The sequence below is a fragment of the Chrysemys picta genome, chromosome 4 (genome assembly GCF_011386835.1).
Source record: "Chrysemys picta bellii isolate R12L10 chromosome 4, ASM1138683v2, whole genome shotgun sequence".
Classification (NCBI taxonomy): domain Eukaryota; kingdom Metazoa; phylum Chordata; order Testudines; family Emydidae; genus Chrysemys; species Chrysemys picta.
Window position 1 is genome coordinate 28999585 of NC_088794.1, and position 26194 is coordinate 29025778.

At 47.8% G+C, this 26194-nt stretch overlaps 1 protein-coding gene across 1 annotated transcript in view; it reads right to left on the reverse strand.

Moving 5' to 3' along the window:
• The window catches only part of LOC101952382 (NACHT, LRR and PYD domains-containing protein 3), a 138989-nt gene that overhangs the window by 1948 nt on the left and 110847 nt on the right, over nucleotides 1-26194 (reverse strand). The window contains exons 9-10 of the mRNA XM_065591889.1: nucleotides 18427-18594; nucleotides 5467-5637 (exon numbers count right to left, since the gene is read on the reverse strand). Of these exons, the coding sequence (XP_065447961.1) occupies nucleotides 5467-5637; nucleotides 18427-18594 (339 nt within the window). The remainder of the gene's footprint in view (nucleotides 1-5466; nucleotides 5638-18426; nucleotides 18595-26194) is intronic.

Sequence of the window (26194 nt, forward strand, 5' to 3'; positions counted from 1 at the left end):
GACCCAGGTTGGAGACAGCCAATCAGGGCCAGGCTCAGCCCTATAAGAAGGCTGCCCAGGAAGGGAGTAAGGAGTCTGTCCCAGGCCTTCAGCAGGGGAAGGGCTGTCTCCTGAGCTGGGAAACTAGCACCTAGGACAGCGCAGTGCTGGGCAGGCCTAGGGGAGCAGAGGGTAACTCTGGTGTCTGCCAGTCTGCAGGCCCTGAAGGGAAGGGCCTAGTTAGTGTGAGGGGCTGAAGGGGAAGCAGCCCAGGGATGTGGACAGACAGAGGGAGAGAAGGAGGGCAGAACGGCTGCCACTAGAGGGTCCCTGGGTTGGGACCCAGAGTAGTGGGTGGGCCTGGGTCCCCCCCCATTGCCTTGCACCTGGCTGACAGGAGCGGCCATATAGAGCTACACCAACCCCCTGCCAAGAGGGGTGTGACTTTGGGGGTGCAGTTGGCCACATTGGCCGGGTGCAGAGAGGCACCTGATTGACACCCTTCCTCCGGAAGAGGGTGAGGATGGACTAAGGGGCACTGCCGGAGGGCAGTGGCCCTGAAGAGGATGCCACGAGTTGGTGAGTGACGTGGGCTCAGACATGCCAACTGAGGGCGAGACAGTGGATGAGATACCACCAAGAGGGGGTGCTCCACTGGACTAAGCTAATTCCTGAGACAACCAGTAGGAGGTGCCACGGTGGTGAGTCCCAACCCTGTCTCACTCCTACAGATTCCCAACTGCCCAGCGACTCAACACACACAAGTCTTCCCTGCTCCTCACAAGCCCCGCAATGCCCAGCACCCCCCAACTCCCTCAATGCCTAGTGACCCCACAAACCCCCTCAGAGACCCACTCTCCTGTGCCCTTCCCCCGCAGCCACATTCACCAGCCCCACTGGAGGTGACTGTATCTGCCGGGCTAAGCTGGAAGCACGGCCAGGGCCGGTCGGGGATCGCTCTGACCTCTCGGAACAGTGATCAGCCAGGCTGGAGCAGGAACAGGAGTGGTGCCTACCCAGGCCAGACTGCCTCAGGACCCACTTGCCTGGCATGGCCCCCTGTGTTGCTCTCCTGAGCTCTTCCCCTGCCATAGGGGGCTGCTTTGCCTTCCCTGCTGGCAGGAGTGCTTCAGCCAGGCTGCATGGGGCCATCTCCCAGGCAGTCTCCCCTGCCCCTGCTGGGGCCTGGGAGTAGCAAACCTTGAATTTTTAGGTGCCCCTAGAATGACAGTGCCACGAGGCATGTGCCTACTGTGCCTAATTGGAAATCCGGCCCGGCTAACAGAAAGGTGTTAATTCCTGCACATTGAAAGCAAATGGTCACTGTGTGTGAGATCAAAGATCAGTCTCTAAATGCATTCCTCTTTTTCCCGCCATGAAGAAAGAACCCATGTACGGCCATCGTGCTCATGTGGTTTCTGTGAGCAGAAGCTATAAATATGGGCACAAGAAAAAATTCTTAGTCTTTTGACTGTTGGAATTCTTATTTTAGTTACCACTAATAAGTGTCCACTCCCACATATGCCTCATTCCTGCTATGTTCATCTTCTAAAGTTCTGCTCCATTTGTGCTGAATTGGAACCAGTTGGATCACGTTACTGTTCTGTGATTTAATCACCTTCATCTCTGCTACCTTTTGAAATTATAGACTGTAACTCACCTGTAAACATATCTTTACCTGCTTTAACCTCTTAAACTCATTTCTTTTTCTGGGGGTATGTCTACACAGGGATGTAAGCCTAGGGTTAGTGGTACTGGAGTCACCTGACCTCTGTCTGGAAACGCTGAGCTTGAGCAACTACTCTGCATTTTAACCCAAGGTTAAGAGTTTTCTGACCTGTGCTTGAACCTAGACTCTGGCACCCACACTGCAGTGCACAGACCCCAGTCAAAGTAACCCAATCCCATAGTGCCTAGCACCCGCTCCCCCTCCAGTGTCAACACTCCAGCCCTACGAATGTGCTGCACTCTACTTACTGCCCGCCCAATTTCCTAACGGTGATGGTGCTGTTGATGGGATTCAGGTGCCTATAAGGAGCTCCTTTGGTGGCTGTTGCAGTAGAATGACTGCAGCTTGTGAAAATATTGAACTACCCTCTAATCTGAGAGTTGGGTTCTCCACCTCTAGGCAGAGTCACACTGGCAGGAAAATGCCCATGTGCTTCTGTTCTGAGGCTAATTAGGACATCAGTCTCCAGGACTGTCAAACTATTCAAATGAAACTTTGCAATTAATTTTTAAAGTGGGCCGTTCAATGAAGGTGGTTTTGTGTGGTTCTTTTATGTATTTTTGTTTTGACGTTTGACATAAAATGTAGGTTTCAGAGGAAAAACACACCCCCACCCAGCCTGCCTGCTGCTGGCTATGGAGCAATTAAGTGTATCCCCAGGGCTTGGGGTGCAGTGTGCTCCACCATCCCACCACAGCCCAGGAAGCAGGGATAAGGGATTCCCCAGGAGTCTGTGGGGAAGTTTTGAGGCTGGCTCTCACTCACTGCCCTCACACTGCGTGCTGCTTGGACACCTCTGCACACACAGCCCAGGGAGTGCAGGGGGGCCAGAGAGCAGAGTGGGGACCAAGCATCTGCCCTGTAGGGAGGGGGAACAGCCAGGGTGTTAGGGGTCATATAACCCTCCCCTGGGCTGTTTGTGCAAGGGCACCTGGGCAGCGTGCACCAAAATCTGGCTGTGATCTTGGGACCAGGAAGCAGAGCTCTTTGCAAAAAGCTTCTTCTGATCAGTCTCCATTGAAAACCCAGCAAGCTTGCTGACAGTCCACTGGCAGACCGCTGTTCAACAGACGGGTTAATGCTGATGTCAACTGCTGCAGTTTCCAAAGGGAGATGTGGCTTCTGTTTGCAATAGAGTGCAATAGACTGCACCACCAATTGTCTGCATAGAGAGGACTAAGGTATCCCAGAGTTACTTGGGGCAACTACATCTGGAGGGACCCGAGTCAAAATCGGGGCCACTTGCACAGAGGAAAGAAATAGGGCTTGGACCCTAGGTCCCAGCTTAAAATGGGCTCAGATGCTCCAGTCCTGCAGGGTCCTGGACCCTAGGTTTGACTCCTAGATTAACACAATTGATGTGTACACAAGGGCAATTAGGCTTGAGCCTGGGCTTACATTCCTGTGTAGATATACCCTTTAGTAATGAATTTCTCAAGATCTTACTGTAGGATTAGATGGCAGTGCCTTTGATGTGAGAGCTAGGATGCAAACTGACCTTGGTTAGTGACTTGTCTCTTGGTATGTGCCCATACTCATAAGTCCCTCCCAGACAGCTTGACAGTCCCTTTCTAAGGAAAGGAATGTGCTAGTGTAACCCATCCTTACCTAGTAGGACTCTGTCCCTCTCTAGTGGCTGGACTACATAAGAGTTGTGCTAAAATCACTAGTTTGCAATACTGACATTTCCCCACCCTGACCTTAAAACATTATGAAAGGCAGAAAGGTGCACATTTTCCCTTATTCAAAATGGCCACCATCTCCTATTACTGCCAATGAGGCTGAAGCCAGCAATATGGCTGCCATTTCCCTATAGTCCATCTGTCCGTGGAAGTGGGGCTGCCCTTGATAAAGTTGGCTGTCACCTCCTACTGTTTACAGTGAGATGGAAGCCATGCCCACAGGCAAAATGGCTGCCACTCTGGTTGGGGGGGGGGGGTAGATAGGGCACAGGGTCTGTGAGGTGTTCCAAGGACAGGGCTAAAAGTAGATGGAGCGAATGAGGGGGAGCAGGGCAATGGGGGAGGGAGAAGGAGGCAGATTTAGGAGTGCAGGAAAATGGACTATAGTAGGTCAATGTGGTGGACAGAAGGGAGCAGGCTGAAGGAGGGTCTGGAGGAAGGAGGAGGAGTATTTAGGGGGCCACAGTCTAGTCTCTGGCAGAGACATGGTAGTTAGGGGATCAGGGGAGTGCTGCTTCTTGGAAAAGGCTAAAACAATCCCATAATATGTTTACTGTGACTTTATCACTTATACCAGGGGTAGGGAACCATTTTTGTATCAGAGGCCATTGACCCACTGAAAATTAATGGTGGGCCACACACATTCAACTCATCTGCCTGAGGGGGCACGGAGGCTCGGGGCTTCCCCCACAGTGGGATAAGCCAGGGGCGCTGAGATTCAGGGCTTCTCCCCCCATGCATATGGGACAAGCTGGTGCTTGCGTCTCCAGGCCCACGGGGCTGGGGAGTGCTGAGGCTCGGGGCTTCCCACCTGTGGTGGGATGAGCCAGTGCTTTCAGCTCCAGTCCTGCAGGCAGGAAGTCCTGAGCCTCAGCGCTCCCCATGGGGCTGGAGCTGTAAACCTTGCCCCGCTGCAGGTGGAAGCCCAGAACCTCAGTGTCGCCCCCAGCGGGCGAGTTGAACGTGTGTGGCCTGAGGACCAAATGAAAATGAGCAAGGGGCTGGATCCGGTCCACAAGCCATAGGTTCCGCACCCCTGGCTTATAGCTTTTATATGAATAAATTTTTAGTTCTTTAATACATATATCTATAACTCATCAACCCTAACAAGTAGTGTAAGTTATTTGTGCAAGTGGGAGATCAGTGGTCCTTAAGTTTACAATCCAGCCTCTCTTTTATCCAAGGAAACAAATTTGGAGGGGAGAAAGTCAAGAAGGTCACTGGAAAGCAATAGAAGTTCCTCTACATGATAGATGAGGAGAAATTAAATGCAGTCTCTATCTGAGCAACCAGGGAGAGACATGAATTTTTGTGTACATTAAAGATTGATTTTTCAACCTGATATCTCACATTAGCAAAGGAGTAGAGCAGAGTTTAAAAGTCAAAAGGTAGACTAAAAAAACCCACCACAGTTTAAAAAAAAAAAAAAAAAAAATCTAAGTCTCATGGTTTTGGGGGGGGTTTAATTCATGATTTTTGATGTGTTAAAGTTGGCGGTACTGGGTTGTTGGGGGTTTTTTTGGTCTTAAAATAATTGTCTAACATCAAAATATGCCGCGTCTGGGATTTGCTAAAAACCACTGGACTCTGTCCTCAGCTGCACCAACTTCACACTCAGCACTGATGAGACTGAAGAAACGGGTTATAACCCACCTCTGTACTGCCCTGATCCTGGGCCAGGTGGGGGACAAAACAACCTGTGGTCTAACACAGAGGAACCTTAGGGCTGCTGTAAGTTACCCCAGATGCTGTGCCGGCCTAGGAGAGGTGGAGCACCATGCACTCTGCCCTGGACATGCTCCTCCACACCCCATAAATGGGGAAGGGCAATGCAGGAAGTGGGTGATACAGAGTTCTCAATACCTGCTTTCTACTACCAGAGGATTACCCTGAGTCAGGGGGATCCTTAGCTGCTCCTTAGGGCAGTTGCCCAGCTGCTGTCCCTGCTCCACAGGGGCTGAAGCCTGAGCCCACTACGTGCACTGTAGGATGTTGTGATCCTTCCTGGTACCCTGAGTGTAATTCACAGCATCAGTGTTACCAGGCACAGACTAAAGGGAGCCGGCTGTTTCTTACCGCAGTCTCTGCAGTTTGCAGTTTGGGTATTTCAGTCCCTCACACAGCAGCTGCACTCCACCATCTCCCAGATTATTCTCACCCAGCTGCAGCTCTGTCAGGCTCTGGCTGGCTCGGAGAACAGCAGCGAGATCCCCACAGCCAGCGGCTGTGACACCGCACTTCCATAACCTGCAGGAGAGAGAAAGGCAGAGAAGGGGGATCAATGCATGAATGGAGTTTGTCACAACTGGTCTGACAGGTGGCCCCACCCACCAGCCCCTCTGCCTGACCAATCAGCATCAAGAATGAGTCTTGCTACAGGCTCTGACCCAAGTACCACCTCTTATCCAAAGAGAAACCAGCAGTGGGTGGGACTTCCTGTCTAAACTCCACCCTTTGCCCTTCACCAATCAAAGGTGAGAATGGCCCAGACACTTCAAATGTCTGCCACTGACCAATGAGGTTTGGAGTAAGACTCCCTTCCTAAGCACCGTCCCCTCACCCTTTACATTGACCAACCAGAATTCAGAAAGGGTAAAATGTTGCCCTTTAAGTCCTGCCCACTCTGCACTGATCAGCCCCAGGATGGTGACACCCAATCAGAGCAGCCCCATTGCTACTGGGAGGCTGTAGGGGGAGCCCCCTCCCCAGGCAGCTGGGCCAGGCTCAGAGCAGGAGCTGGGAGATCCTTCCCCTCCACACCCGTGGCACTAGCTCTGCTGCACCCCTGCAGGATGCACATGTCTCCTAACTCTGCCCCCAGCTCTGACCCTCAGGCCTGGGGAGGGGAGGCAGCTGCGAGGCCCAGCACTGCCATCATCACACCCACCTTCCTTTGAGACCAGAGATCAAAGCGGGGGAGACAAAGAGAAGAAGATCCCCATGGCAGGGGGTTCCCCAGAGTTTCGGGGAGGGAAGAGCCCCTGAAAGGAGGTTGACTGTGTGACTCTGTTGGCAGGGCTTGTTCCAGAGTCTCTGGAAAGGTTATAAAAGCAGAAGTTCTGCTGGTTTCTGTAACCCCCCTGCAGAGTCTGGGCTCCTGATGGAGCTGCCAGCCAGCTGAGTGGGTAACCATGGCAGCAGGTTGGTTCTGCTCATGTGAACTTCAAGGACCACCCGCAAGTATAGTTGTCTTTGTCCTCCTTCATGGCCTCACACTGAGCCCCCTGCACACCCAAGCATGATCCCACCCCACCTGCTAAAACTTGCACACATGTCGAAAAACCCCTTCCACCAGAGCTGTCACCTGCACAGCCTCCTTCACCACCTCATGTGCCTTATAATATTGTTACTCTGCCCAAAGGGGAGGAGTGACAGGAACCCCGAGGTACAATCTGTGACTGTGGGACTGCTCTGTCCCCTTTACTCTCTATTCTGGGGTGTCTCTCACAATGCCTTACTGGTGGCAAGAGGCAAAGCAGTCCAGGTGCTGTTACCTCTCAGCACAACTGCATGTGGAGCCCCACACCCAGCTAGATTGTGTGAATGCTCCCAGAGCCACTCATGAATCATACAGAAAGGCACCAGCCAAATCCCCCCAGCCTCAAGAGTTGTACCTTAGGAATACACTGTGTTGCACTGCTCAAGACCCTTTCTTGAGAAATGCAAGTTTATTAATTGGAAATTAAATGGAAAGTGGACATACACCAGCCTTTGAAACCTGAGCAGATTTACTGAGCACTTCAGTCAAACTCACTGGTAAGGATAAATATTAAACTATGTTTATTGATTACAAAAGGTAGATTTTAAGTGATTATAAGTGATAGGCAAAAAGTCAGAGTTAGTTACCAGAGAGAACAAAATAAGTGCACAGTCTGAATCTTAAACCTATAAGACGCTAGGTAATATTTAAAGCAAGCAGTTTTCTCATCCCACTGGATGTTACAGTTCATAATACACAAATTTCACCCTTAAAACCTGTGCCAGTCTCCTCTGTTGGAATCTTTAGTGCGTCTTTGTTGCTTGCACCATAGGTGTGGAGAAAGGAGAGGAAAAAAAAAAGAAAAAGAAAAAAAGAAAAGCATGGAGCTACCGTGTTCTGTTTTATACCCTTAGTCCACGTGCTTAGAGAACATAAGTTCAGGCATGTCTGGTGGGCATTGCTGAGTCACCAGGCAAGGTTGAGCAAATTGCCTCGTGTGGCCTTGTGCAAGTGAGTCACTGAATTGTAACTCCCTTGCTGGACAATGCAATTAATGGATGTTCGACACCCACATGGGCATTCGGTATACCGCTGGTTATTGCCTTTTGGGAGCTGGTATCTAGGCACTTCCCAAACTCACAGCATATTTTAGTGACAACTATACAACACAATTCTTATAACTTCATATATATTAATGATATGCAAATTTAGATGGAACAATCCGGGTTTCAGCAGATCATAACATTTCTCATAATACCTCACATGGCATACTTTGTATGCAATATCACAATTATATACAAATGATGAATATGTGGGTCACTGGGTGCTCTCCCAGAGTGTAGAGTGTCGCAGGAGGGGAACCCGAACATTTGGGAAAGAAAAAAGCCCCTGAATTTGCCAGCTGATTTGGGCTCTGGGCATCAGGTTCTGAGGCTGTTTAATTGCAGTGTAGACTTCCAGGTTCTGGCTGCCAACCCGAGTTCTGACATCAAAAGTCCTAGAGCCCAGGCTCCAGCCAGTGCCCGGAAAACTACACTGCAATTAAACAGCCCCTGCAAGCCCAAGTCAGCTGGCACAGGCCAGTCACAAGTTTTTAATTGCAGTGTGGACATGCCCACAGGGAGAGATCAAACCAGGGCTCAGATCATTGTGGCCAGGGTGCCCAGCACTCGAGGGTTCCTCCAACAGAGAAAATCAAATTAAAACTTTATTTGAAACATATTTTGCTTCTCTACATTACAGTTGTGATGTTATTGACAGGAGCTGTGATTTATAGATCATTGTTGCACCTGGTCTTGTACAAAGAAGGCCAAGTGGGTTGTCTATGAAAAGGTTGTAGTTTGCTGGTTATAATTATGCTGTCTATAGGTGTGTATCATTTTTGTATTCAAAGTTATGAATATTGGCTATGTACTTGTTTGATTTTAAGTAGCCTCAGTGAAGCATTTGGTCAGCTTCTTGAGAAAAGACTATTCTCAGTAAGTGCCCAATCAAGAAACACTTAAGCGGACAATGGACTTTAAGAGACACCAATCCACATCTGAGCTTTCCTGAGAATGTTCAAAATAACATGTAAGCAATGGCATCGGCCTGTAAAGAACGGAGTCATGCATGGACATGTGACTTGCCCATGTGACTCCAAAACTACATCTTGTAGCTGTGGTTCTGCATAGGAAAACACAAGGGGTTTCCACCCACAAGAGAGACTATATAAGGCCCTGGGAAACTCCTCCATTTTGTCTTCATCTGGCACAGAAGATAGCCTCTCCGCCCCAAAGAGTTGCCTGAAAGAAACTGGAACAAAGGACAGTAACTACAGGGGTGTGAGTGATTGCTGGACCCAGACTAGGAGGAAGTCTAGTCTGTCAGAGAAGCTTATTGGAACATCTCTGAGGGTGAGATTTACCTGCATTTAGTTTCTTACTGTATTAGGCTTAGACTTGTGTGTTTTATTTATTTTGCTTGGTAACTTACTTCATTCTGTCTGTTATTACTTGGAACCACTTAAATCAGTGGCAGCCAATCTGTGGCTCCAGAGCCACATGCAGCTCTTCAGAAGTTAATATGCGGCTCCTTGTATAGGCACCGACTCCGGGGCTGGAGCTACAGGCACCAACTTTCCAGTGTGTTGGGGGAGTGCTCACTACTCAACCCCTGGCTCTGCCACAGGCCCAGCCCCCACTCCACCCCTTCCTGCCCCCTTCCCTGAGCCTGCCATGCCCTCGGGCCTCCCCCTGCCCCCCCCCCCAAACCTTTTGCATGCCATGAAACAGCTGATTGGGAGGTGCAGGGAGGGAGGGGAAGTCACTGATCTGCGGGGCTGCCGGTGGGCGGGCGGCACTGGGAGTGGGGTGGGGAGCTGCTGACATATTACTGTGGCTCTTTGGCAATTTACACTGGTAAACTCTGGATCCTTCTCAGGCTCAGGTTGGCCACCCCTGACTTAAATCCTACTTTTTATATTTAATAAAATCACTTTTTTACTTATTAATTAACCCAGAGCAAGCAATTAATTCCTGGTGGAATAAACAGCTGTGCATCTCTCTCTATCAGTGTTATAGAGGACTAACAATTTGTGAGTTTACCCTGTATAAGCTTTATACAGAGTAAAATGGATTGATTTGGGGTTGGATACCATTGGGAACTGGGTATCTGGGTGTGGGAGACAGGAACACTTCTTAAGCCGTTTTCAGTTAAGCCTGCAGCTTTTTGGGGACATGTTTGTAGCAGGCTAGTGTGTCTGGCACAATCAGGCAAGGTACTGAAGTCCCAACCTGCCAGGGAAAACGGGCTCAGAGGTAATCCCAGCGCATCACGTGGCAGTTTCCAAGGGGGCTTCTGTGACCCAACCCATCACAACAGTATCAGAAGCCTCCCCTTCCAAATGTCACTCTGAATGGATTAAACTGATCACGTGCAGACATAAGAGTTAACAGGATTGTTAGCCTTTACTATTCTACAGCAGCTGGATAGCTCAACAGAATAGTCAGTTGTCCTTTGATCCTGACCTCAAATCAGTTTGACCTCCCACTTGGGGAGACATTTGGAAATGGCAGGATAGCAGATTGCTAAAATGTGTGTCGGAGGAGAGTGCTATTTTGGGGAATTAGTTACATGAATGCTTGCTGGTGAAGAGCATTTTAGGGGTGCAGAAGTGGGGGGAATAAAGGTGAGAGGGATTTGGGGCTGCATTGAGGGAGGGGGATAAATGGGGATGGGTGGCAGAGGAGGTGAGGGGGCTGGAGATCTCAGGTGAGGGGGAAGGACACATAGGGGTGAATGGCAGGGTGCTTGGAGGGGATGGGGGAGGGGTGCCTGTCACCCCCACATTGTTCCCTTCGGTATGTGCCAGGATGTGGGGTGTCTGACCCCATTCCTACCCAGTCATGTGAGCCAGGTTTTTGAGGGGTTGCATTTCTAAGCGTGTCTGAGTCCTGCTCCCTCCATGTGTGCCAGGATTGGGGAAGCCCTGCCCCTCTGGGTGGGCAGTTTAGAAGAGGCATGTTCAGAGCAAACACCAATAACACACTGTTGAGACTGGGGTGAGAAGCTGGGCATGGGAAGCATATAATAAAACTGTCAAAGTTTTGAGCCATAGAGCACGGATGAGATTTCTCACTGGCCCTGTTAGCAGCACATTGCAAACATGTCAAAGCATGACCATTATCCCCTTTCCGCTATAACAAAGTGTACAGGAGGCAGAGGATCACTGAGGGCTCACAAAGCAACTATGTGGCCTTGTGGAAAAACCACTGGACTGGGACTATTCCTAGCTCTGCCACTGGCATGGAGTGAGCTTGGGTTAGCCATTGCATCTCTCTGTGCCTCCATCTTCCATTTGTGAAATGGGGATAAATGATGTAAAGATCTTTGAGAGCTACTGATGAAAAGCACTATAAAAAAGCTAGGTCTTTTTATTATTACCTAGCCACAATAGCATAGCAAACCTAGATGACAACCACCAAACATTTCTCTGTTTAAAAAATTAGTAAATTAAGTGGCAAGTAACTTAGATCACTGTTTCTCAAACTTGGGCCACTGCTTGTTCAGAGAAAGCCCCTGGCAAGCTGGGCCAGTTTGTTTACCTGCCGCGTCTGCAGGTTCGGCCGATCGCAGCTCCCAGTGGCTGCGGTTCGCTGCTCCAGGGTAATGGGAGCTGCTGGAACTGGTGCGGGCTGAGGGACATACTAGCCGCTGCTTCCTGCAGCCCCGTTGGCCTGGAGCGGTGAACTGTGGCCAATGGGAGCCGCGATCGGCTGAACCCATGGACTTGGCAGGTAAACAAACCGGCCCAGCCCGCCAGGTGCTTTCCCTGAACAAGTGGCAGCCCAAGTTTGAGAAACACTGACTTAGATAACGTGGAGTCAAGGCTGCCTGATGATAGCTCGTGCCCTTCCAGAAGGCTGAGTTCAGCAAAACTCAAACTTCTCAAAACAGGAAGCACAGAGTTAAGAGAAATACCCACGCAACCTTAACTCTGCATTCCGCCTTTTCATTGTGATGCAGATACTCTACCTGCACTTGCCTTACACTCAAACACTGGGCCTACTGTCCTGACAGAATACCACACAGTAAAGTTTAACCACTTCACACCCTTTTCCAATCCCTTTACACTTGCACACAGGATACACCCTAACACTATGCCTTCCCCTACCTATCATTCAATCTACAGACTGCACTCACATTCCCCACCTCGCTACTGACAATACCCATGGCAAGAAGATCCTAGTGCCCTGCTACCAACACGACCTACTCAATTCTGCACTGAAATGATGCCAGACTGAAACCTCAAGGTACACATACATCTCTTTCCTTTGATAACACAAACAGACGCAGACTCAAATCCCCTCATATCACAATCCCAGCTATCCCAACTGCTGGAATTTATTCATCCATCATTCAATAGAGCCACACTTATCATGAACATTTTGCCAGCCCTGGGGGGTGAGGAGTTAAGGATGCATGGACATTTACCTTAATTCTAAAATTTGATTTTTGCTGAACTCAACATTCTGGAAGGGCATGAGCTACCACTGGGCAACCGTAACTGTGTTAATGAAGTTTTTTGCCATTTAATTTAGACCGTAGGATCTTCAGGGCAGAGACTGTCTATGTGTATTGTTGCTCCTTCGTCTGACACCAGTGTCCGATTCGGACTTCGGTCTTACCCCTCTGCCGAGTGGTAGTAAGTGTCCACGGCCTTGCAGATAAGAGGAGAAATCAGTGACAAGGAGTCTGGATACACTCTAAGTGTACCTGTAACCAGTGATGAGCTGCTAAAATCTTAACAACCAGTTTCCTATAAAAAGTTCTGATTTAAGGGATGTGCCACAGTATGTATTTTTTGTACCAATAGGGTTACCATACGTCCGTATTTTCCCGGGCCTGGACGGCGATTTAAGGACCAAAAAGCCTGACATCTCCAGGAAAATACGGATGTATGTTAACCCTACCTAAAGTTCTTTTTTTAAAAGATGGGCCTGAATTAGAAATGAGCTCCGTTTCACATGTGTGGGTCCCTAGCACACCCCCAGGGAGTGGTGGGGAGACCAGATGTCCAGATTTTATAGGGACAGTCTCAATTTTTGGGTCTTTTCCTTATATGGGCTCCTATTACCTCCCCACCCCGTCCCGATTTTTCACACTTGCTGTCTGGTCACCCTAGGGCATGCATATGTGTGGGTCCCAGCTGCTCCCTGCCCACCTCATTGAAGCAGGTGTGCAGGGTTACTGCCCTGGGAACTGCAGGGCACCAGTGGATGTGGGGCTGACTGCAGACAGGGGTGTGGGGCAGGGCTAGCTGGAGGCAGGGGGTGCGACACGGGCTGGCTGCAGGCAGGGGCTGGCTGCAGGCAATATGAGAGGTAGTCACACGGGGACAACAGCTCGGAGCAGCAGGACACAGGCCAAGCCCAGCGGAGCAGCCAGGGATACACCAGGCAGCAGCAGGAGCCCCAGGGCCAGAGGTCCGAGGAGCGGCAGCAGCAACAGAGCCAGGAGGCAGCCCACGTGGCTCCCGAAGCACAGCGCCCCCCGGCAGCCAGGAGGAGGAATTACATGCTTCCCAGCCGTAGCCCATCAAAGCTTCCCTCGCAGGAAAGCCAGTTAACAAGCGGTTCAAAAACCGCTTCAAACTATAACAACTGGTTTGTGCGAACTGGCTGCAGCTCACCACTGCCTGTAACTCTTCTGATGCTCATGCGGCTACCTCTCTCCCAAAGCTATGTTTATACAAACCCTGCATAACCAAAATGCTGAATGTCTCCCCAAGGCTAAAAGGTTGCTTAGAACTTAAACAAAAAGAACTTGGACACCTGTAACAGTGCCACCTGGGGGCACCTGTCATAACAGCATGTCCAGTGCCTAGCACAGTGAAGCCCTGATCTCAGCCAAGGTATTTCACCACTACTGCAATTCACTAATAAATAATACTACTACAACTATTGTAAACAAAATGTGGAATTTATTCTGCCACCACCTGAGTTGTCTGTGGTTGACTGGATGAACAGAGAAGCTCATTGGAGCAACTTTTCATTGAGATATTGGAACCCAAACAGGAGACCCCCCCCCCCCACATAATGGTGGCTAATGAGCTTCACCTGGACTATCAAACTCGTGGGTCACGAACCATGACTAAGGAACAAACACCTGGAACATCTGTTTATCAAATCAATACTGTATTTGGTGCTCAACAGTGAGATGCGCAGAACCTGTTCATGGTGTGACGGGGTTGGGACTCACCACCTGGCGCATCCTACTGGTTGTTTCAGGAATTAGCTCTGTCCAGTGGTGCGCCCCCTCCTAGTGGTGTCCCATCTGTCATCTCACCCTCGGTTGGCGTGTCTGGACCCACGTTGCTCCCAAGCTCACAGCATCCTCTTCGAGCCACGTCCTCCGGCAGTGCCCCTTAGTCCATCCTTGCCCCCCCCGGGGGGGGGGGGAAATCAATCAGCTGCCTCTCTGCATCCTGGCCGATGTGGCCAACTGCACCCTCAAAGTCACTCCCCTCTTGGGAGGGCATTGGTGCAGCTCTAGATGGCTGCTCAGTCGGCCGGGTGCAAGGCAAAGGGGAATAGGGGGGACCCAGGCCCACCCACTACTCTGGGTCCCAACACAGGGACCCTCTAGTGGCAGCCGTCCTGCCCTCCGTCTGTCCACGTCCCTGGTCCGCTTCCCCTTCGGCCCCTAGCACCGGCTAGGCCCTTCCCTTCAGGGCCTGCAGCCTGATAGACTCTGGACTGGAGTTACCTTCTGCTCCCCTGGGCCTGCCCAACACTGTGCTGTCCCAGGTACTAGTCTCCCAGCCTGGAGACAGACCTTTCCCTGTCAAAGACCTGGGACAGACTGCCTGCTCCTTTCCTGAGCAGCCTTCTTATAGGGCTGAGCCTAGCCCTGATTGACTCCCTCTAATCTGGGCACTGATTGGCTCCCTATAAGGCCTTCCCTGATTGGCTCCCTGTCTGCACAGGCCCACTGGCCTGCTGCAGTCCAAATTCAGGGAGTGGGGCAGCCACCCCACTACAATGGGTAAATTGTGGAAGAGTTTCTGTAAAAGGGCTAAATTTGGTAGCTCAATGGCCAGAGTGTTTGGCTTCCAATCAAAGATTTGATGAAAGAAGACCTCCTCATGCACACTTTTTTCTACTGTAAATAAAGAAAATCCCTGTCACACAAACTTAATTCTTTATTTTTAGTCTTTACTTGAAAGTGGTCACATAAACAAGCAATTCCTGCAGAAATATGCCTACGGTCATGCTCTGCCTTGGCTCATGCCTCAAACCTGATATTGACAGTAAGCAGGGTGGAGAAAAATTAATGTTTCTTTTAATAAAATAATCACAGACATTGTCTGACTTTTTTACTTAAATCAGATTAAATAATCCAATTTAAATTAAATTAAATATATTTTGCTTTTAAAAATAAACATTTAAATTAGAATTATAACATCCTGTGTTAAAGCATAAACTTGTTATAATCTGTACATAAATAATTTAAATTAAATAAAAATGAGATACAAGAAGTCTGTGTTTGCTGATAAGCTGGTGGAAGTCACCAGCTGAGCACCTGCAAGCCCTGAGAACACCAGCTCGAGATAGGGATCAGCTTCTGGCTCCCCGCTGCAGAGTTGGAAACTCCGGAAGCCCCGGCTCCCTACCGCTAAGGCTCCTGGCTCAGTCACTGTTGCCAGGGCTTCTAGGTTCCCAAGGCTTCTAGATTCCTGACTCACCATCAGTCCACTAGAGCTGACGGGGAACCAGGAGTCTAGAAGCCATGGGAGCCTGGCTGAGCTAAAAGAGTGGGTTTCAACCTTTTTGGTCTCAGGACCCATTTGTAAACCTTGATGGTCTGTCACAACCCAGTAAATAACTTTAATACAAAAATGTCTGGCTTAGTATATATTTCTAACCCATGATATAGACTATCCACATTAACATGATATGTACTAAATGCAGCAAATATTAAAATACAGTAACTCCTCACTTAACGTTGTAGTTATGTTCCTGAAAAATATGACTTTAAGTGAAACGATGTTAAGCGAATCCAATTACCCCATAAGAATTAATGTAAATGACAGGGTTAGGTTCCAGGGAAAAATTTTTTTTTCACCAGACAAAAGACTATATATATATATATATATATACACACACACACTCACACACACAGAGTATAAGTTTTAAACAAACAATGATTGTGAAGCTTGGTTGGTTAGCCTGCTGGGTGGCAGCAGCACAGGGAACTTAGGGGAGCGGGGAGCTGATAGGGGAGCTGCCGGTCCACCCTGGTTCCAAGCCCCCACCAGCTAGCTGCAATAGGCTTCTCTTCCTGCAAGCAGTAGACAAAGCAGGTGGCTGCCAAACAACATTAGAATGGAGCATTGCACAACTTTAAATGAGCATGTTCTCTAATTGATCACAACGTAACAATGAAACAACGTTAACCGGGACGACTTAAGTGCTGTACAGTAACTCCTCACTTTAAGTATTTGTTGTATAAATCCTATGTTCCGAGCACTGCAACCTGCCAGAATGTGTCAAAGGATTGCATGGGAGACCCTGACCGGGGATGGGGTGGGGGGGGTGAATCATGTCCTGGCCCTGGGGGTGGGGGGATGAGAGGCGCTGGGGGGTGTACAGCCCACCATGCACTCACCCCGCAGCAGTGGCTCCTGCTCCTTCAGTCCTGCAGGGCTGGCTAGCTCTCTGATCTAGGTGTTGTAACCTGGTGCACGGGGTCACACTGTCACTCACTGAAATTTGAGTGAGCTCCCTGTCATGACAGAAAGGCAGTTGGGCCAATTCAGTGGCAAAACTTTTACTGTTTTCAAGATGGAGCAAAATCAAGTCTTCAGGGACAACTGTTTACAGAGTAACTGATACTCAGTGCTATAGGAGGTGGTGAATGAGAGATAGGTCCCCCTGCACTTCCCCTTCCCGTGTGTGTGTGTGTCAGAGAAAGATCACTGAAACAAACTTTACCCTGTCCGCAAAGAGAATGGCAACCCCTGCACTTGCAGTGGAATCACAACTCAGAAAACCTCCCCTCTGCAAGCCGATCAATCTGGTTGCCTGCATCTGTGTGCGTTTCTTGCAAAAATGAAATGTCTACTTTTTTCCGGGACAGGAGCTCAAAAAGAGCCCTATATTTGTTAACATCCTTGTGCGCACTCACATTCAGAGAGACAGATACAAAAGTAATCCTCAGATCAGTACTCATCAGAAAAAATAAGAAAAAAAATCACCACTATATTCATTAATTCCCAACGTTTCCATTGGTGAAAGAGACACGTGATTTGGTGACCACTTTATTCATTCTATACCAATTTTGTCTGAAAAACTCAGACACTGATACACATCTCATAGTACATTGAGCAGACAATAAAAATAGATTAAGATCAGGAAACCAATCTGCCACTTTTACACCACGTTTCCCCTTAGCCTCATCCAGAAACCTACTAGTAGCATCCAGGCTGTATTCCCCAACCCTCCCTGTCATGGAGTTCAGCACCCAAAGAATCCATGAGTTTGTCATCCCACACACTCAGATTCAGAGTCACTACTGACCTCGGAGTGTGGGGGGGACCTCAGAGAGACCGGAGGGAGGGGGCTGCTGGGACTGAGGGGCAAAACTAATACCTGAGAATTCCCCATGCCTCCAACCAAAGAATGACTCTCAGCAGCACCCGCAGCCACCATGTGCTCCCCGACTGCACTGACTCAGTTAATCCATTGGGGCCATCACTGGCTGTTTTTTATTCTGGAGTTTTGCCAGCAAGCCCGAATCCACAGCCAAAGCCGTGGAAATCACAGTGACAGGCTCAGCCTCCATTTCTCAGACAGGCTCAGGCTGAGAGACCACTGAATCAGGAACCACAAAACCAGTAATACCATCTCCGTCCAGGTGTAAAGGGGGTACTACCCCCCAGAACCAACATCCCCAGAGATATCTGAAGCCTGGTGGCACTCAGTCCCTGCCACAGCCACCCCACTCTGTGCTTTACCCTCAGAACTGCCCATATTGCCAGGCATGGGGTCACCAGGGGCAGCCTGCCTCTTCTTGGCACACTGATAAACCAAATGTGTCAGACTCCCAGAACAATAATAGGCCATCTCTTCAGTGGCAACAAACACAGTGTTGTCACACTCCCCAATCCTATACTTCAGAGACACTTTAAATACTTTGGAAGCACTATTTAATATCATATAGAGCTGCCTACAAAAGGATAAGACAGGATGAACCTCTGGGCTTTACAACCCAAAGGAATCTTCCTAATAGGGCTAGAGATCTTACCAGACCTTTGCTCAGCTGCTCATTCCTAAAAATGGAGGGACATTAGAAACAGCCACTTTAACAGCAGGTGTTGAGAGGGGCACAACAGGGACAAAAACACCCTAATCCCCTCCACAAACACCTGCTCAAGGAGGCTATGTGTGGCAACAATCACAACAGCCTTGCTCATGTGGGAGGCAATACCTCATGTTTTTAAACCTAGTGACTTTCCTATAGCTAGAACATGCTCCTCCACAGCGGCAGAGTCTGGAGGCAAAATCCAAAACCCATAGTCACACGTTAAACCCTGAGAATCTGCAATGAACTGCAGTCTTTGTCCCCGTGGGCCCTCGACTTGGAGGTAATTGTCGGGTGCGGGCTCAGCTTTACTTAGTTTCCATCTTCCAAACATGCCAGTGCATGTTGTGAGCCACTGACACATGCTGGAGACCCTGAAATCTCAGCTTCTCCCTGTAGCTGCCAGGAGCAGTCACCAGCCATGCATCCTGTTGAGCTTGTTTACATAAAGGACATCTGTAAACTCACAGAGGAACCCAAATATTACTTACGACAAACTCTGTAATTTGCAGTTTTGTTTCAGTCCCTCACACAGCAGCTGCACGCCGGCATCTCCCAGTTCATTATCACTCAGCTCCAGCTTTGTCAGGCTCTGGTTGGTTCTGAGAACAGCGGCGAGATCCGCGCAGCCAGCATCTGTGAGATGACAACCCTGCAATCTTCAGGAGAGAGAAATGGGGGATCATGGAGTGAACAGGACTCGTCACATCTGATCTGACAGGTGGTGCTATGCACCAGCCACTCTCCCTGACCAATTAGCATTGAGAATGAGCCAAAAATTCTACCCTAGGCCCTGTTCCAGGCCCCACCCCTTAGCCAATGAGTAATCAGTGTTGGGTGGGTCTTCGTGCGTAACCCCACTGCTTTCCCTTCAGAGAAAACCAGTCAACATTGAGAATGGCCCAGACTTGTCAATCCCCAAAACTCTGCCATTGACCAATGAGGAATAAAATTTGCAGTAAGGTTCCTCCTTATGCAGCTCCCCGAACCCCTTCTACTGATCAATAAGAATTCAGGATGAGTACAAGGTCCCTTAAGTCCTGCCCACTCATCTCTCAACCAGTCAGGCTGGACTTTGCACATATCAACTGCAGGATGAGGGGGAGGGATAGCTCAGTGGTTTGAGCATTGGCCTGCTAAACCCAGGGTTGTGAGTTCAATCCTTGAGGAGGCCATTTAGGGGTCAAGGGCAAAAATCTGTCTGGGGATTGGTCCTGCTTTGAGCATGGGGTTAGACTAGATGACCTCCTGAGGGTCCTTCCAACCCTGATATTCTATGGTCTGACTCAATCAGAGTAGGCCCATCACTACAGGGAGGCTGTAGGGGGAGCCCCTTCCCAGGCAGCTGGGCCAGGCTCAGAACAGGTGAGATCCTGTTCCTCTGCATGCCTGGCACAAGCAAAATGCAGCCATCTAAAGCACCTGGCATTGGCCACTGTCGAAAGATAGGATGCTGGGCTAGATAGACCATTTGTGAGCCAAACTCTCAGCCAAAGCAGGACTGCTCTTCTAACAGTGCCTGCACTGATCAGTCCTCAGACATGCAACAACGACCAATCCCCAAACAGAGCCTGGGTCAGGTGACCCCCAGGCTCAGGTATTTCCATCAACCCCACTAGAGCTGCAGATCAGTCTGTGCAACAGCAACACCTGGCCAGAAGCCCTCCTGCTGCCTTGCAGTGCATCAGATTCTGGAGATGCCTTGCATCTGCTTCCTGATCCTCCCCAGACCCTCTGACTACTCGCCTTTGACCTTCAGCCTCTATGTGGACACTGGCTTTGATACTGACTTGGCTTGTTCCTGGACTCTGACCACCCACCCTTGACCTCTCGCCTGCCCCTGGACTCTTGCTACAGTTCAGAGTCTAGTTTGTCTACAGTGGAGGTGGGCAAACTTTTTGACCTGAAGGCCGCATCTGGGTATGGAAATCTGGCTTAAAAATCGTGAAATTTTCAACATCATCCTGTATAAGGCAGTATGAGTCTCTATGATAACAAGGATTTCAGAGGAATCATTGGGAATGATAGAGGACATGTGAGTCCATCGTTTCTGAGATCAGAGGCAGGAATAACTTTGATTTTTGTGTATAACAAAACAGTCAATGTAAACTAAAGAGTCCTGATTTAACTGTAAATCTTCATGCATACTTAATCATGGAGATGCTACTATCCCTTGATCCATTTCCCTAATCAACTGAAGTTGATGCTGGGTTTTAGAGTACCAGGGTGTGTACAGCTATTGGCAAACAATCATATATATTTGAGGTCATGTGGTTTTGGTGCACATCTCCCATAACAATACATGTTTTGATACACTAGTGCAGAATTCCAGATGAATGCTCTTCTTATTCTAAGTGAATAGAATTTTGCCTTTGAAATGTATGAGAAACTTCAAAAATCCTGCATCTGACGAAGTGGGTTATAGCCCACAAAAGCTTATGCCCAAATAAATTTGTTAGTCTTTAAGGTGCTACAGGACCCCTCATTGTTTTTGCTGATACAGACTAACACGGTTACCCCTCTGAAACCTCAAAAATCCTGGAAATTCTACCTGACATTTCTAAAATGTCTGGGAAATGATTATCCTCCACCTCTGGACAGCCCTGTCTGGATTTAGTTTTTTTTCCCCACAGCTCTTTGTAGTCTTCATAGGTTTGTTTCAGTCTTGTGTGGTTGGTAATCAGAGCTTTCTGAATTTTTCTGACACACGATAGCAAATCACAATGTGTATCATGGTCAGAAAATTCATCAATAGTACTGGCTCAGATGAATAAACTCAGATTGATAAGTAGCTCTACTTTAAAAACCTTAACCATATAAAACAGAGGCCATCTCTGTGAGAAGAGCACATTCTGAAACTAGGAAGCACAGGAGAATGAGTGGAGCTCTGTAAGCGAAAGGCAGGTCTTGTGGTTAAAGCCCTAGAGTAGCATGCAAGAGATCTGTGTTCTGTTCCTGCTCTACCACAGATTCCCTGGGTGACTTTAGACAAGTCATTTTATGGGTCTCAATTTTCCCTCTGAAAAATAGGAACAATCATTATTCTTTCCCCTCCACTCTTCGTATGTCAGATCTATTTAGACTGTAATGTCTTCAGGGTAATGACTGTCTGTGTGTATTTTTGTTCTTGCCTCTTATACCAATGTCCCATTCTCACACTAGTGTTACCATGAGCCAATCAGTAGCAGGCGTTTGGGGCCTTGCAGGTTGGAGGAGAAATTAGAGACATAAAATCTGGGTGAATTCTAAGTATAACTTGTTCCATTTACACATATACACCAGTTCTGGAATGACATGGTCATATGGCACACAAGGCAGGCCTCTCTTTCAGAGATCTCAGCCCAGCACTTCCCAAGGAGAAACTCTGACTCAAGAATGGACTGTAATCGGAGCCAGAGGCAGAGAGCTCTTGCACAGCTGCCTCTCTCCCAAAGCTACCTCTACACAAAACCTTGCATAACCCAAAACATTAACACAGCATGTCTCCCCAAGCCTAAAAACCTGCTTATGTTCTTAATAAAAAGAACTTGGACACCTAGTGGCACCTGCCATAACAGCATATCTAGTGCCTAACACAACACACCATGAGACTCTGAACTCAGTGGGGGAATTTTGGCACTACTGCAATACACTAATAATAAATAATAATACAACTACCCTAAACTATATGTGGAATTTATTCTGCCACTACCTGAGGACCAGTGACTCCAAAGGAAACAATAAGTTGTCAATGGCTGATTTGATGACAAGAGGAGCTCATTGGAGCAACTTTTGGTTGAGACACTGAATCCCAAATAGGAGAGCTGCTCGGGCATGATGGGGGCTGCCGAGCATCACTTGCAGTATCAAAGTGATGGGCCATGACCATGACTGACAGATAAGCACCCAGAACTTCTCTTGACCAAATCAATACTGTATTTTGGTGCTGAACAGCAAGAAGCACGGTGTCTGCTCACAGGTAAGTTGTGCTTAAAAAATTGTTAAAGAGTTTCTGTAAAAGGGCCAAATTTCATAGCTTGATAGCTTGATAGCCAGAGTGTTTGGCTTCCAGTCAAAGAGTTGCTGAAACAAGACACCTTCATGCAAATTTCTTTATATTGTGAACTAAAAAAATCCCTTTCACACAAACATAAATCTTTATCAGAGGGGTAGCCGTGTTAGTCTGAATCTGTAAAAAGCAACAGAGGGTCCTGTGGCACCTTTGAGACTAACAGAAGTACTGGGAGCATAAGCTTTCGTGGGTCAGAACCTCACTTCTTCAGAACCTCATCTGAAGAAGTGAGGTTCTGACCCACGAAAGCTTATGCTCCCAGTACTTCTGTTAGTCTCAAAGGTGCCACAGGACCCTCTATTGCTTTTTATAAATCTTTATATTTAGTGTTTACTTGAAAGTGGTAATGTAAACAAGTCAGACCTGCAGAAATAAGCCTGTTGTCATATTTTGCTTCGGCTCATGCCTCAAACCTGATATTGACAGTAAGCAGGATGGATCACATCCATGGTGGCTAAGATGGTGTTTTCTGGGAGGTCACCAATGCATTGTAGTTTTCTCACTTGCATCTGAAGAAGTGAGGTTCTTACCCACGAAAGCTTATGCTCCCAGTACTTCTGTTAGTCTCAAAGGTGCCACAGGACCCTCTGTTGCTTTTTACAGATTCAGACTAACACGGCTACCCCTCTGATACTTGACACTGTGTAAAGAGTTACTGATTATCAGTACTGTAGAAGGCTACTAGTGATGGTTTATTATTATTTCTTGTAATCCTCACATGGGGTTTCTCAGTTCCTGGAACTCTAGTCTTGGCCTCTCAGGGCCCTGTAACACTGCCTGCAGTGACACAAGAGTGTGAGTACCAATCTGAGGGCAGACTGTTAGGAAGCTGGGCACAAACCTCATAGACTCTAAGGTCAGAAGGGACCATTATGATCATCTAGTCTGACCTCTCACATGATGCGGGCAACAAAAGCTGACCCACCCACTCCTGGAAGAATTCTCTCCCTTGACTCAGCAGTTGAAGTCCCCAAATCATGATTTAAAGACTTCAAATCGCTGAGAATCCTCCAGCAAGCGACCCCTGCCCCGTGCTGCAGAGGAAGGCGAAAAACCTGCAGGGCCTCTGCCAATCTACCCTGGAGGAAAATTCCTTCCCGACCCCAAATATGGCGATCAGCTGAACCCCGAGCATGTGGGCAAGATTCTCTAGCCAGACCCTCTGGAAAAAGTTCTCTGTAGTAACTTTTAATATCCCATCATTGACCATTGTTGCTAATTACCAGCGATGGCACGTTGTTGACCTATTGACTAAAATCACTTTATACCATCAAACCATCCCCTCCATAAACTTATCAAGCTTAATCTTAAAGCCAGAGAGGTCTTTCGCCCCCACTGTTTCCCTCGGAAGGCTGTTCCAAAACTTCACCCCTCTGATGGTTAGAAACCTTCGTCTAATTTCAAGCCTAAACTTCCCGACGGCCAGTTTATATCCATTCGTTCTCGTGTCCACATTAGTACTGAGCTGAAATAATTCCTCTCCTTCCCTGGTATTTATCCCTCTGATATATTTAAAGAGAGCAATCATATCCCCCCTCAGCCTTCTTTTGGTTAAGGTAAACAAACCGAGCTCCTCGAGTCTCCTTTCATACGACAGATTTTCCATTCCTCAGATCATCCTAGTGGCCCTTCTCTGTACCCGTTCCAGTTTGATTTCATCCTTTTTAAACATGGGAGACCAGAACTGCACACAGTACTCCAAATGAGGTCTGACCAGTGCCTTGTATAACGGAACCAGCTCCTCCTTATCCCTACTAGAAATACCTCGCCTAATGCATCCCAAGACCTCATTAGCTTTTTTCACGGCCACGTCACATTGCCGACTCATAGTTATCCTGCGATCAACCAGGACTCCGAGGTCCTTCTCCTCTTCCGTTACTTCCAACTGATGCATCCCTAGCTTATAACTAAAATTCTTGTTATTTATCCCTAAATGCATAACCTTACACTTCTCACTATTAAATTTCATCCTATTACTATTACTCCAGTTTACAAGGTCATCCAAATCTCCCTGCAGGATATCCCGATCCTTCTCCGAATTGGCAATACCTCCCAACTTTGTGTCATCCGCAAACTTTATCAGCCCCCTCCTACATTCGGTTCCGAGGTCAGTAATGAATAGATTAAATAAAATCGGATCCAAAACCGAAGCTTGAGGAACTCCACTGGTAACCTCCCTCCAACCTGACAGTTCACCTTTTAGTACGACCCACTGCAGTCTCCCCTTTAACCAGTTCTTTATCTACCTCTGGATTTTCATATCGATCCCCATCTTTTCCAATTTAACCAATAATTCCTCATGCGGTACCGTATCAAACGCTTTACTGAAATCGAGGTATATTAGATCCACCGCATTTCCTTTATCTAAATAATCTGTTACTTTCTCAAAGAAGGAGATCAGGTTGGTTTGGCACGATCTACCTTTCGTAAAACCGTGTTGTAATTTGTCCCAATTGGCATTGTCCTCAAGGTCCTTAACTACTTTCTCCTTCAAAATTTTTTCCAAGACCTTGCATATTACAGATGTTAAACTAACAGGCCTGTAGTTACCTGAGTCACTTTTTTTCCCCTTCTTGAAAATAGGAACCACATTAGCTATTCTCCAGTCAAACGATACCACCCCTGAGTTTACTGATTCATTAAAAATTATCGCTAACGGGCTTGCAATTTCTCGCACCAGTTCCTTTAATATTCTCGGATGAAGATCATCCGGTCCGCCCGATTTAGTCCCATTAAGCTGTTCGAGTTTGGCTTCTACCTCAGATACGGTAATGTCAATCCCCACTCCTTCATTCCCATCCGTCTCGCTTCTACTATTCCTCAGCCTTTCATTAGCCTCATTAAATACCGATGCAAAATATTCATTTAGATATTGTGCCATGCCTAGATTATCCTTAATCTCCACTCCATCTACAGTCTTAAGTGGTCCCACTTCTTCTTTCTTTGTTTTCTTCCTATTTATATGGCTATAAAAGCTCTTGCTATTGCTTTTAATTCCCCTTGCAAGGTCCAACTCTACACGGCTTTTGGCTTTTCTCACTCCATCTCTACATGCTCTGACCTCAATAAGGTAGGTTTCTTTGCTGATTCCTCCCATCTCCCACTCCCTGTACGCTTTCTGTTTTTTCTTAATGACCCCTCTGAGACGCTTGCTCATTCAGCTCGGTCTAAATCTCCTGGCTGCGAACCGTTTTCCCTTCCTCGGGATACAGGCCTCCGACAGCTCCTGCAACTTCAACTTGAAATAATCCCAGGCGCCTTCTGGCTTTAGATCCCTAAATATGTTAGTCCAATCCACTTCCCTAACTAGTCCCCTTAATTTATTAAAGTTAGCCCTTTTGAAATCGTAAACCTTAGTCTCCGATTTAATTCTGTTAATCTTTCCATTTAGTTTAAACTGAATTAGCTCATGATCACTCGAGCCAAGGTTGTCCCCTATAACCATTTCCTCAACGAGGTCCTCACTACTCACCAAAACCAAATCTAAAATGGCATCCCCCCTCGTCGGTTCAGCAACTACTTGATGAAGGAATTCATCAGCTATCACGTCTAGGAAAATCTGAGCCCTATTATTGTTCCCCAATCTATATCCGGGAAGTTAAAGTCTCTCATGATTACACAGTTCCTATTAGTATTTACTTCCCTAAAAACGTTAAAGAGTTCTCTGTCCATATCCAGGCTAGATCCCGGCGGTCTATAGCACACCCCAAGCACTATCCCAGGGGAGGCTCTAGTAGTTCTTTTACCCAATGTGAGTATTGCCCAGACAGACTCCGTCTTATCCATTCCATCACTTATTATTTCTTTACAGTTTACCTCATTATTGACATACAATGCTACTCCCCCACGTTTACCTTTGATCCGGTCTTTCCTAAACAGCACATACCCTTCCATACCTGTACTCCAGTCATGACTACTGTTCCACCATGTTTCAGTTATTCCTATGATATCCGGTTTCATTTCTTGGACCAGGAGCTCTAATTCCTCCATTTTATTACCTAGGCTTCTTGCATTGGTGTATAAACATCTTAATTTATGCCGTTTGGCCTCTCTCACATTCGTTATCCCATTTGGTATGCACACCGTACTGCTAGTATGACCTATTAGTCTAGTATCCACCCCCCGCCCCTCCTTATGTCCAATCTCATCCCCCCGGCTATATCCGTTTTTATCTCATCGTCCTCCCTCTCAATGTTATAATCTGGTGT